Genomic DNA, 14,228 nt, shown 5'->3' with positions numbered 1-14,228 from the left:
TGATTTTTAGCCATTCCTCTTTATTCTGCACATATGTGGCTAGTTTTCTGGGCATAGAAGCAGGACTTCATGCAGATTCTTATTAAATTAGGCCTATTGTACCACTCTATTGAGTTTTTTTTATATCCTGACTCTATCACTAAACATATTTACTGTCCCTGCTGGCTCCACACTGGCTGCAACCTTTATAAAAAGTCCTTTAATCCTTTCTCAAAATTGCTAAGAAAACACTTGAACATAAAAGGGTGAGAAGGAGATCATTAGAAAGCTATAAATTCCAACCCTTACATTTTGACCTCCTATTAACGTTGAATTTTAATTCAGCATTTGGCTGTAAGTTTTTGCTGAGGGTTGACATAAGAAGTAGCCATACACAAAAGGCCTCTGTATTTTCTATAAAATTGTGTTAGGTGATTCAATGTCTTATTTGTAAAAATCCCGTGGGAAATTTCTCTTGGAGCCCAGGGATAGGAAAAAAAAAATATTTCCCAATGATAGCTGAGCTGGTTTGAGTTTCCTTCTATTTTGACTTCTAAGAAGCTAAGAGAAAATAATCTATTGCAGTATTTTTTCTTTATTTCTATTTATTGATTTTTCCCCCTTTCCATCCCACTTTATTAGCTAAACAGTCCTTGTTAACAGTTCTGTATTGACATATTTTATTTTTTACCAGACATCATAACATGTCTTTTCTAAATGCAGGCAGGACATAAAAACAAACAAACAAGTAAACAAAGATAATTGGGATATCATTTCAGAGGTCTTTTCAGATGTTTAAACGTCCATGGAATAATTTCTTTACTTTTTAAGCAGGACAGTTGGAAATTTTCACCAGAGTAATACTGAAGTAGTTAAGATTTGCTTCAGCCCTCCAAATCACTTCCTTCCAAAATTTGTTCTCAGTTTAGAATGGCATGTTCTGAAAATCTTCCATGTTAATCTCTCCAAATGGTAACTTATTTCAAAGTAGAAATAGAAATCATTCAATCATTTGCTAATGTTTTCTTTTTTTAGCCCTTCCATTACAGAATAATTTTTTTCATTAAGTACTGCTACCTGCCTGACATTATGGTTCTAGAATTGAATTAACTACTCTTTGTGTAACTATGAACTAGGTCATAAAGTTTCTCATTTACAGAAGACTTCCTTGTCATGAACACTTGTTAAATATTAGGCACTGTTACAATGTATATAACTTACTTTTAAACACTTTAAAATACTTTTGATTATATAAATGTGCAATATTTTAAGCTCCAATTATAGGAACTTAATAAATCAGTCTAGGGTGGTCAGCCAGTGTTATGTCAGAAAGGCTACACAGTAGAAGTGGTCTGAATAATGGCATTTTTTATACCTATTTCAATGAACAAATAACACTTTGCTTATAGTCAAAAATATGTCAGAAACTGATTTTCTTTGGTGAAATTAGTGGCCTAATAACTAGCATGATGTTATAAATGGATCTCCATTGGTAAAATTATAGGTTTTAAATATATGTAGAATACTAAAATCTACTGGAGACAATCCCCATTTTTGTGTGGACAGGGTATAAAAATCTTAGGGAGACCCAGTGCCTGAACCACAGGATCAGTGGCCAAAGTTGGTTCACTAAACCATCCTACTTCCAACCATCAGTTTAATAAAATTTTGTGTTGTCTGATGCTGAATATATGGGTAACAAAATCTTGGTTCTGCCTCAAGTGAACCTTTTTCCCCAAGGTTGTGATTGGAACAACTGAATGGACAGAGAACTGGGATTTAATCAAATTTACAGAAGTGGCTGTATGAGTTGATTACTGCCTTCTTGCTAATAAATGTTTGCTAAGATATGACTAAATGTGTAGCAGATTTTGCTTTAAGACTTACATTTAACATAACTAGCAAAAGCAATTTCACTGGGGGGTTGTCAACCCTCACCCACTTCAACCTTCTTCAGTAGGCACATTTAACTATCAAAAGTGTGCGTGACCAAATAATCACAGAACATATTTAACAGACATTTTACCTCATTTTGATCTTCATCAGAAGCCTTCAAATTAGTTACTATTCCCCTTTTTCAGATAAGGAAATTCAAGTTTAGGGGACATAATCATGTGGACACTGAGTGGTAGAACCTGATCTGTTTGATTCTATTGCTCCAATACTCCCTGCTGGATCTCAGGTAAGTCACAAGGTCATTGCAAGAAATGGATTGTAAAATGCCTACAGCTATGTTACTTGCAAATATTGGGATAAACAAAGGTTCTTAAGCTTTCTGAACAGATGGTTCAAAGTCAGCCACTATATTTATTGTTGCTTTATACAACTACAATTACTATTAATATATTTTGGATTTGGGGGGTACTTTTCATGGTTTTTACCTTCTTTTGATCTATGCAATATAGTCAGAGAAATCATAAATTCATATGCTGAGGCACAGATTACTGTATGACATAATTGTGTGACCTAGCTCTAGAGCCCTCTACCAGAAAGCTCGACTCTGATATTATCAGTTGAAAAGTGCTTTGAAAAAGTCGAAGTTATCTAAAGGTCAATAAAAAGCTTATCTCCAAGCATTGTTACACAGGAAAAAAAGTAAACGGAATGGTAATTTTAGAGTTGGGAATGCTGAAGTGACATAAAACATTCATAAATTTATCATTTTGATCTACATTAGAGAACAACAGAGGTGGATATTTTGGGTTCTATCTAGTCAGGATAAAAATAAAAAATAAATAAAATTCAAAACATACATACAGAAGAATTTTACTCCATAGTTACCAATAAAATAATCACATTTGCAATACATTTTATCTTGGATATTGTGTTCTGAGCATAAATCGATACGGCCACAAACAACCCAGATCTAGTTTATATATTGAAATCTTAAGTTCTTAGAAAAAATATCTTAGGTTAACAGAAAGGTAAACATTGATTTATTCCTGTTTATATTTCTGAATTTCATGCTTTTAGGTTATTTATTTTTATTTTTGTTATAAGTGACAGGAGAAGAATTTATTCATTTCACATGAAGCTATTTCTTTAGCAACTTATTGTTACATATAAAGTAATGGCATCCAAAGAATATAAGGTAACAAAAAAAAAGTACATTCATACTTTTAGTTTAAAATGTTATATATTTTAATTTAATTTCATTTGAAAACTAAAATATATATGGTGAATAGGTAATGTAATCAAACTATTTTGGAGGAGAGGCTAATATATTTTTATTATATTATAGCTGTAGACCTGACTCAAAGAACATTAAAATTATCCTTCCTCTGTAATTAAAATGAAATTTCCAATGCACTAAAAGGTGATGAGTTTTTTTATTTTAAAAATTTGTGTATTTGCTTATAGTAACTTAGAATAAAAAGTGCCTTGAAATTATTATGTTCCTCTATACTTTAATTCAATTAAAGCGTTATGAGAGAAAATTCTACTTGTTGAGATAATTTCTTAGGATGACTTTTCAACTAAGCTGATATTTATCATACCTGAACAAGATGAGATGAGACATAAAAATATAAAATGATAGCTTTTATAGGTTTAATACCCATCAATGTTTGTTGGGCACAAAATTATGATTTGTTCTAGGATTTCAACACTGATTTCAGTAAACAGGAAAAAAATGTGCCTAGGTTGAAAATCTCTGGTTATTTTATGGACATACCACTCCGTTCACTGATAGCAGCTGGTCTCCTCTTTTGAGGCCTCCGTGTCTTTCAGCCACACCTCCAGGAATGATGCGAGAGATATAAATAGGGGAATTTTGCTCCTTTCCTCCCATCACGTTAAAACCGAGGCCTTCATCAGTCTTTGGCAGTTCGACTACCCGAGGGTGGGAGTGGCCTTCACTAGCTGCAAAAGCTGCAACTGTTGCCTGAAAGAAAAGATGGTCTTTTGGTAATAAAACGAGAAAAATGAGGCTAATCATATGCTTTGCAGTGGGTAGCTCAGGCAACTTCTCATATTTTTATAACATTCTCCTGTTAAAGAAAGAACACAAAAGGGAAGGGCCTCTGCATTTAGATGCCATCTGATTCCTTTCTTTACTAAAGTGCTGCCCAGTTATTTCCAGCTTTCTAGAGCTTATCCACTATGATAAATTTCTCTTCTTCATAAAAATCTTTGCCAGTTGCCTTGGTTAGCTCCAATTCCTCCTATTTCTGGACTCCAAGTAGTTCTGGTACACAGACTACCCAGTATTATGATTATTTTCTACATTTCATACATATTTTCTACATTTTGCTTGATTATGAGCACCTTCAAGGAAGAGATGTGTCTTATACTTTCTGTATAACACACAGTTTAACTCACTGCTTGCACATAAATGTTGATCAATATTTACTCAGTAAATTGAAGAGCATTTATATAAGTATATACTTGTGAATACATATATAATCTTATTATTAGACTATTGGCTTAGCAAATTTAATTTTTTTTATATTGAGGATACTTAAAAGCTAAAATAAAATAATATAATAGATTTAAACAGATTATTATTTCACAGTAATATCCCATATTATGGGAGATCCTCTTATCTGGCACAGGATTTTTTCTGCCTACATTTATTTTACATTAACATTTCAACTACTGTAGCAACATAAGCAAAATAAATAGTCCATGGTTTTATACCTAGATGCACAAAACATCACTTAAAATGGACATAATTTTATTTTAAAATTCATATATTAGTTTCTTTAAGTCCAAGAAAACAACTTACCATTAGTTCCTACCCCCCACAGAAATAAACTAATAGCTTTTAAATAGTTTCTATCAAGACAAGATTCTCTGCCTGCTTCTTATTTTCCACTTCCTTTATCCTGCCTTAACCACAGTTGATTAGATGCCTACTATGAAGTGACTTGCTCAACAATGTGAAAATATTGATTCCCAACTACTGTGCATTCTTTTCCACACGCAGCATTATCACATCAATTTAGCGTTATGCTACTGTCTGCATTGAGTGAAAGATAGTGAATGATATGGAAATAATGGCTGGTTTTTAGCTACATGCATCTGCTCATGCAAATCTTATTGTCATGCATAGGTTTTAATGGCTGACATGGATGCAATGCAGACAGCCCAGAAACAACCAGAAAATATTGTGCTATTGCAACATTATGCTGCTATCCTGCTGTTCTACATGAATAAGAAATGAGAATGGTAAAACACTACATAATTCACTTTGCCCTTAATTAAACCATGTAGGGATCATTTTTCTCTGTGTGTTCCACTTCAGTACAAGCAAAGCATGACGTAATGATAATAATATCCTCTTTTTGCCTGGGTTAAAAACAAAAGATGAAAAAAACAAAAAAAACAAATCAACAGTGTTCAGTAACAGAATGACTACTAAAAAAATCAGGAGAGAAAACCAAACAAGAGGTAATATAACACAAAAGAAATAAATGAAAATTCTGATTATTTTCACTGGATCTTACTTCTTGTACATTATTAGAAAGATAAAAGCTTTTAAAAAGCAAGTCATATTTCTATCATAACATTTCTATATTTTAAAATAAGAACTGCATCAGTGATTTTAGTTTAAAACTACTGTTTCCTAATGGTCTATTTTCTAGAAAGTTTCATGATCCTATTGTAATATATTCATTAGTAGGGTCTCTGCAATCTCTAGATTTGAATTTTTGGAGAATAAATGTGGCCACTACCAAAAAACGTGAGAGGCCTTCCATTAGGTCAATGCCACCTTCTTTCAGCAAGTTACCCACTGCTCAGCTGAATACAAAGAATCCCAGGTCAGTGGGTATCAGGTGAGTTCTTTTCATGTTTAACTGAAATCAAGTCTTTAGACCTGTGCAAATAAATCTCCATGCACTGAATAGGATACAGTCTCTTACGGATCAAAGGAATGTTTCAGAAAACCATGCAGCATTTTATAAAATGAACCAGTAGATTTGCTTGTGCCAAATGGACATCTAGTGAGTTTCATGAAATCATTCTCCTTTCTTAAGCTACAGAAGCAGCAGAAACGTTCAATTTTCCATTAGGATTTTTACCTGGGAAGTAGTACTGGTTCTAGACTCTGGGCTGCCACTGATGTCTAAATTCTCTTACAGTGTACACACGAGAATACCTGAAACACACACGCGCACAATCAATTACTAGATCACTGGGGTCAAGTATATTTTTAAAGTTACTCAAAGCTTACCTTTGCTGTGGCCCTCGCACGGAATTCAGGACAGCCATTAACAGTTATCGTTTCATGCATGTATTGATACACCTAAAATGTTCACATAAAAAAAAGAATGGGTAAGAACATTAATAAGATCAATTCTTTCATTGCAGATAGAACAATAAATTTTTACTGTAGGATAGAAGTTCCCTATCACAAAGTACAATGGGCCAGAATCAATTATCCTGGTGATCTGGACCAAAAATTCCTCCTATTATTTGAGGGAGGAGGAGATTGAGTTGGGAAGGCAATCACTTTTATTTAGAAGTTTTTAGTTTGGCCATCATTGTTTACCAAATAAAAAAAACTCTTTAACATTTTGTTTTATAAAATTTCTACTAAGTAAAAATTCTTACCATTGTATACAGCTCTAGCTCTCAACTGATAAAATTTATGTATGAGGCTACTTCAAAAGTTTGTGGAAAAATGGAATTAAAAGATAATATGAATCTTTCCGTGAACTTTTAGAAGACCCCTTGTATACAGTTACTTCTTGAATCTTGGTAGCACTTTAAAAATAATAGTTGTCTAAATTAAAATTCTGCAAAGCTGGGATAATAATATCCTTTCCTTGGCCCAAACTCCAGCATGTTACTATTAAGGTATGTTACTATAAATGATACACACATAATTTTGAATGTTTGTAACTTAGTCTACTCTGTGAACCTATTTTATTTAAATTTGAGAGGGGAGGATAATCAATGGGTCCTTTAAGCATGAGGATAAAAATGGTATTCTAGAGTATGAAGACAAGTAAAGTTAGAGATTCTTAGAACTAGTAACAAAGGGCGACATATCAGTTATGGGTTCATGTCAACACTTAGATGAAATAAAAAGGATGAGGGTAAAATCTCGACAGAGAATGATGTTGTAGAAAACATACAAGTTTTACTGACAAATGGACCTGACTTTGAGCTTTATAATACAATTGGTCAAGAACATTTACTTAGTAGGGTCATTTTTATTTGGAATAGCACTTTCAAGGTGTCTGGCACCTAATGACACTCCTTAAACAGCAAATGTGATTACTAATTATGATTTTAGATGCAATTATAGAAACTGTTGAAACATAGTAGAAGAAATGTTTTTTTCCTAAACCACTGATATGGGATTAAAAAATCTTTATATCATTAGTAAAATAAATTGCTTCATCTTAAATAAACTAAAGTATGAAGAATGACTTTAAAGCATAGCTTGAAAAAGATATTTGGAAATAAATAAAAAGATTAAATATGTTGGACTATAAGCTCATTTTGGCTTTAAATAATAAAGTTGCAAAAATCTGTTGCATAATGCATAGAGGTGAAGGTCCATTTGGTATTATCCTGTAATATTTTTTGGAAGTGACACATTAGCTATTTCAGAAAAAAAAAGAAATAGAAAAACCGTAACTGAAAATTTAAAGGTTTTTTTCCTCTTTTTGTTCATCTTATTTTACATGCTAATTTGAAAGTTATTAAAGTGAATTCAAATTTGATTAATTCAACTGTTCAACAACTATTTATTGAGTATCTGGGACTAATCGCTTCCCAACATTTTTGGTTTGGCTCATCATTTCTCAAATACGTTTGGTTAAATCTCACTAATGCTGACTCATCTTTCCCAGGTGAGATGGATAGAAGGAGATACACAAAGTTGTCTGGATTCAGAATCTTCAATCTCCTTTTATCTTTGAACCTCCATTAAACAATTGGGATATTCAATTTCTGTTGGGAATCTAAATGGGGACAAGAACAGGTTTCCAACACAGTAACTGTGAAATCTGAGATTTGTTACTACAAATTCTCCAGGGCACCAGAATAGCTGCTAAACATATTTGCATGTTATTTCCTTGAAAGTGCAACATTGTGTTCCATAGAGACAGTCCTTCCACAAATAAATTCTCTGTAGTTTTGCTCTAATAGTCCATTTAAGAGGAGGATTTTCCCTGCCCTCCTTCTCTTGGTAATAAACTCTATCAAATCTGACCTTTCAACCCACTCTTACTCATTATCTCTTATTGAAATCCCGGCACTGATGTCTTAATTGGGTCTCCCCACCACCAAACACTACTCACTTCAGTTATTATCATCAAGTACCTACCTGAGCATGTCACTATTGTCCTCTTGGTCGTCTGCTACCCTTAAAGGTGACAAAGTCAAAAGCCTACAGGAGCCAAGCCAGAGATTACAATGCAGAGCTCAGCCTTCTCTCTAGTCTTATTTTCCATACCTTCTTTCCTCTATCCTCACCGTTCCCCAAGCATATCAAACCCTCCCAGTTGCCCAGGCCTTTGTACATGGTGTTTACTCTGCGTGGAATGTCCTTCCACCTGGCAGACTCATTTATCCAAGTCTAACATGATCATTAAAGGCCTGATTCAAATATTCTCCTCTGTTAAATGTCCTTTGCCTCCCTCAAGCAGAGTAAGTCTCTCCCTCCTCAGTTCCTGGGCATCTGAATTTGTTTGGGGTTCTTTTGGTTAATTCTTCTGGGGAAAATGACTTCCTTGCATTCAAGGTTGTTTATGAAGTTGATCATTCAGCAAATAATTGGGAGGCTGTCCTCAATTGATTAAGACAAAAGATAATTTAGTAAGTACCTGAGATAAAGTAAATACCTAGCATATCTCACAATTTAAGAAGAATTATCTGTAACATCCCAATTTGAATTTTGAATTAAAAAGTGGGATATGCAAGGCCAGTACTGTATAGTAGATAATTACACAGGCTCTGGAGACAGCTCAAAAATAATCCCTGGCTATGCCACTTATTAATTGTGTGATGTTGGTCAGTTACTTGATTTCTCTGGGACTCAATTTTCTCATTTAAAAAATGTGCCTTAACATAGTAATTAACTTCTAGGTCTTTTATGAAGATTAAATAAGTTAAGAACAGATTATCACATGTAGTAAGTTTACCAAAAATTATCTATTATTATTATTGTTGTTGTTCTTCAATGTTTCTCATCTTATTTGACCGCAGGATCGTTTGAAGAGTATCTTCTAAACTAGCAATACCTGAATATTCTCTATGAAGAATTGACTGAAGGCTGTAGTTCTCAATTGGGGGTGATTTTTCCCCCCAGGAGAACCTTGGCAATGTCTGGAGACATTTTTGGTTGTCACAAATGAAGAAGGAGGCAGTGCTACTGGAAATCTAGTACGTGGTAGCCTGGGATGCTGCTAAACATCCTACAGTGCACTGGGAAGCCTCTCGCAATAATGAATTATCTGCCAAAATTTCAATAGTGCTGAGGTTTAGAAATCCTGATCTAGGAAATCAAGTTATGCCCTTCTTAAATAGTAAGCCATAAAAATGCACTTGTATAGCACTGAGTAAATATAGCACTGCGATAAATAATTGTTAGAGTAAATTATCATGATTCTGGTGTGCATTTAGTGAGTATTTACTCTGGACCAAATGTACTGCCAAGCATTTTATATCCATGAGCTCATTTAATTCTCACAACTTATAATTCAGGCACTCTACCCACAAGGAAACTGAGTCACAGAGATGGTAATGTGCCTGACACATGTGATGTGATGACATAGCTGGTTAGTTGCAGGTTTGGTACATAAACTCATCTCTACCTGCTTCTAAAATCTTTCCTCTTTCAACCTCATCAAGCTTTCTTATATTAAGACAGCGTCAGACCACTACTATTTTGGAAACATGCATGCAAAAAGAAAAGTGCAGATGTCACAAGCATTTCTTTATATTTTGAATAAAGGTATCTGGGTTTTATACAGTACCTACCATTAAACACGTGGTGGCTGCAAATGTACAATGCAATAATTCTGAAACTAAAAAGTTCATCACTCCAAATGAATATAAAATAGCATTTTAATCTCCCTTTATAATTATAATATACTAAGATAAAGTGAAATGAATCCAATATTATTGCCAATCATTTTTTCTCTATAACACACAATAGATTTTGATTAGTTGGTTTTTAAAAGTGAGCTGAAGAGGACATGGTCTAGTCACAGAGTCAGGTCAAAGTCTGGAGATATTAATTCTATTTCCATTAGCTGAGTCACCTTATGAATTCCTCAGTTTCTCACTTCCTAAGGGACAAAGGTCTCCCTGCCTATCTTACTGTTCAAGGACAATTATAAAAATATAAAATTTTAAAGAAAGTTGTCATGGAAAGCTAAAGTATTTTACAGATACACTGAGAGAGTTCTCAAAAGGAAAAAAGAAAATGTTTGCATAAGCTTCAACAAGGGGCAGGGGAGCTTATGGTCTCCCGAATCCTCTGGATCCTGAAATGTCGGTAAACTTCAGCTACAGCACTTCTAAGCACATTCCATGGAGTATGATGGGCTTAATTCCTAGCACAGTCAAATAATTGACAGAAACTCTTATAAAAAGTTTTACCTTACATTTCCGCATCAGTAGTCTCTCAACCTTGAATAAATCTCACAGATTCAATAACGTTTTGCATATTTATAAATTATTCCAAACTATTGAAAATTTTAAAAGATATGTCAATTTAATAAAGGCAATGGAATTGTAGTGAGTTGGTTCAGAAAGCTCATTTATTCATTCTTTCGGATAACATTTATTTAGGAGCTATTCTAGTCAATGTGTTAGGCACCTGGGCTAAATTATGAAAGAAAAAAATTATGGTTGTTTTTAAAACTTTGAAATAACATTAATTTTCACTATGGGGTTTCAAATTTTTTTAATGAAAATTTACATTTTACTTTTTTTTACATTAAAAAGCAAATAGATTACTTTTTCTGGATGGAAATTTAATCACTGAGAGAATAACAAGTACACATGAAATAAAAGCTTCACTTTAACTTCAATTTATTTACCAAATTTAGAATAGAATTCCCATTATTTAGAGTTAAGCCAAAGAGCTAAAATTCTAATGCAAGTGGATTTTTGCTTTTGAGCTTTCATTTATACACAGGCCGTGTAAACAATACCATAATATAAACTTTACATTGCAGAGTTCTTCTTGAGTTTGAAAACCCTGATTGGTACAGAGGGGTAGGTAAGGGATGACAAACCTTTATCATGAGTTTCTCATTCTGGATCCCTTTTGATGTGACTTTAAAAGACCTACCATCTGTGCACCTTGGTTTTCTATTATGTAAAACCCTATCTTCAAAGAGGCAGTCAGATAAGATAAAGTACATGGTTCCATAAACCATAACCCATTATTCTTATGATGCTCTTATTATAATAGCTCTAGCTATTATTTCTATTATTACTATTATATGCACATCTAAGATGCAATTGGAATGATGCCTTTAGAATTTAGTTGCTTAGCCAGCAGAAAGTTTCTTTAAAAAATCTTAAGTTTCAAACTACATTTTGATTGTTTGGTCTTCTACTTCCATAGAATAATTTTATTGCCTTTTTGTATTTTGATGTTATTTAAAGATTTCTATGTGAGGCAGACACTTGGCAGGTTAACCTCACACAGTCCCCATTTCAACCCCCTTCTTCCAGCATTATCTGTCCCTGTGACCCAGTTCTGTCCCATGGGAATTCAATTGAAAGTAGATGAAAAGTCTCTGAGAAAGTGTTGCTCTGTTGGTACAAGTATTGTCCTTCCCCATCTTCTACTTCTTGTCCTGAGTGTGGAGATAATCAGCTATGGTTACAACCTTCATCTTCAAGAGAAAGGCCAAGAAGTGTATACATACCAGTTCTGATTATGTGGAGCTCCTTAATTTGTGCAAATAGCTGCCTATTTCTCAACTTGTTGTAAAGAAGAAAAACAGCCTTGTTTACTTAAGGCACTAAAGTTGGAATTTTTGATACTTTCAGCCAAAAGAATTCTTGAATGCTATATTATTCAAGGAAATGTTATTCAGGGCTATGTTATCTTTAGAGAGTCTCTTTTCTTCTACTCCTTCCAATTCTGAAAGAAGTATTATAATTTTGTTCATTAGAAGTTAGTGCAAATTTGTTAATATGAGGGCCTGGGAACTAAGATAGACTAAAATCACAGTTTAAGAAAAAAGCAGAAACAAACTCTTTGAAAAACACTCTTAAGAAAATGAAAAGACAAGCCAACTGGGAGAAAATGTTCGCAAAACACATATCTGATAAAGGCCTCATATCTAGAATCTATAAAGAACTCTCAAAAGTCAATAGTAAGAAAACAACCCAATTAGAAAATGAGTAAAGCACATGGAAGATATATGGGAAGCAAATATGAAAAGATACTCAACATAATTAGTTACTTGAGAAATGCAAATTAAAACCATAAGTAGACACATCGACGCATTTATTAGAATGTGTAGGTTTAAATAATACTGTTGCTGTCTAGTGAAGGTGAGAATGTTGAATAACTAGAACTCTTGTACACTGCTCGTGGTACAGCCCCTTGAGAAAACAGGATAACAGTTCTCTCTAAGGTTAAACCCACATTTACTATAAGATCCACTCATCTACTCCTAGCTATTCATCCAAGATAAACAAAAAGTTATATTTATACAAAAATGAGATGCAAATATTTATAGCAGCTTTACTCATAATCAGTAGAAACTAAAAACCCAAATAGCCTTTCAGCTGTGAATGAATCATCTAATGGAGGTACATCATACAATGGAATACAATCTAGCAGTAAAAAGGAACAAACCAGTCACTTATACATGCAGCAATGTGGATGAATCTCAGATGCATGTTCCTAAGTGAAAGAAGCCAGAATGTGTATTGATTTTGTTTATGCGGCAACTCTGGAAAAGGCAAAATAACAGGGACAGAAAAAATATCAAAGGTTGCCAGAGGTGACCAACTTAAGCATGAAGTAAAATTTTGGGGGTTTTGGAACTGTTCTATAACTTGATAATGGTGATAGTTACATGACTATATGATTACTAAAATTCTTAGAATAGTGCACTTAAAAGAGGAAAGAGATAAAAATATTGAGAAAGTTGATTGTGATTTTGGAAGTTAAAAATAAGGGTTTTGAAACACAAAGATTTACATATAGTTAAAAAATTATTTAATGTAATATAAAGATGACATTAACTCCCATTCCTCAAAGTTTGTAAATGTGGAAAGCAATAGACAGATACTCTAATGGGTGAGAACATCTCTTTAAAATATAGAATGCTCCAGAGATTTTGTAGTGCCTCATTAAGGATTGTCTGGCTACTAAAATGTCAATAGAATTACAATTAGGATCAGATAAACCCTTCTGTATCAGAGACTGGGAAAAAAGAAATAAACCCTTCAGCAACATTGTGAAAAATGAAAATGACATTAGACCAAGTTATCTCAAGAGGAAAAAAAGTGGAAAGACCTATAATCAGAATTATCAGAGCAAACAAATGAGAAGCAAAGTCCTCATGGAAAAATAATATGGTCCAAATCATGGTGTGCACTAAGGCTTGTTAAACGTGCGGCTTTTTATAAGAAAGTTAGGATGTCTTTTTTTAATAAGAAAAAAAAAAATAAAAGAATTAAAGCCAATTTCTATATCTATAGTTTTTTAATGCATTTCCGATTTTTCAGATTTGGAAACTCAGATGATAGTTGAAAAAAGAAAAGTTATTTGATGTGGTATCTGACTTTAAAATACTTAAATATCTTCATAACATTAAAAATAAAAAGTAAGCTCCCCATATTCTTTTGTAATTATAGTCCACCTGGGTAGTTGGACAACATTCACAATATTAAGCCACAATGTATTTATCATAATGTAATAAAAACACTGCATGTGTTTTGAAAGCAGATTTCAGGCCAGAGGAGGTATTGAAAATAAATCTATGGCTCATTTGTGGCTCTATATTTAATTGAATTCAGGGGAATGGAGTTCATGCCTGCAAAATCAAGTGCTCTGATGTGAATATGCATACTGTATTTGATATGACTAGAATAAAATTGGAATAGAGTTTAAATCACCAAAAACTTGGTCTTCTTATTTAAGGATGTTTTGTAGAAATAATTCCAGATCAATTAAAAATTGATTCATCTACTAAAGGAGAGATATTCCAAAAATGTCTATTTTTTTTTGTCTTGAGTTTCTTCTTTCATTTTGGAAAAATGACAGCTACATATAAATTTTATATATTTAAAGCTACAGCTTTCTGTGCATCTTT

General features: G+C 33.2%; 1 protein-coding gene across 1 annotated transcript in view; it reads right to left on the bottom strand.

Moving 5' to 3' along the window:
* LIN7A (lin-7 homolog A, crumbs cell polarity complex component) overlaps positions 1 to 14,228 on the bottom strand; it is a 131,555-nt gene that overhangs the window by 30,459 nt on the left and 86,868 nt on the right. The window contains exons 3-4 of the mRNA XM_063076255.1: positions 6,155 to 6,226; positions 3,653 to 3,862 (exon numbers count right to left, since the gene is read on the bottom strand). Of these exons, the coding sequence (XP_062932325.1) occupies positions 3,653 to 3,862; positions 6,155 to 6,226 (282 nt within the window). The remainder of the gene's footprint in view (positions 1 to 3,652; positions 3,863 to 6,154; positions 6,227 to 14,228) is intronic.

Source organism: Cynocephalus volans, chromosome 12 (genome assembly GCF_027409185.1).
Source record: "Cynocephalus volans isolate mCynVol1 chromosome 12, mCynVol1.pri, whole genome shotgun sequence".
Classification (NCBI taxonomy): Eukaryota; Metazoa; Chordata; class Mammalia; order Dermoptera; family Cynocephalidae; genus Cynocephalus; species Cynocephalus volans.
The sequence above is the reverse complement of the archived record's forward strand: the minus strand, read 5'-3'. Positions and strand labels throughout refer to the sequence as shown.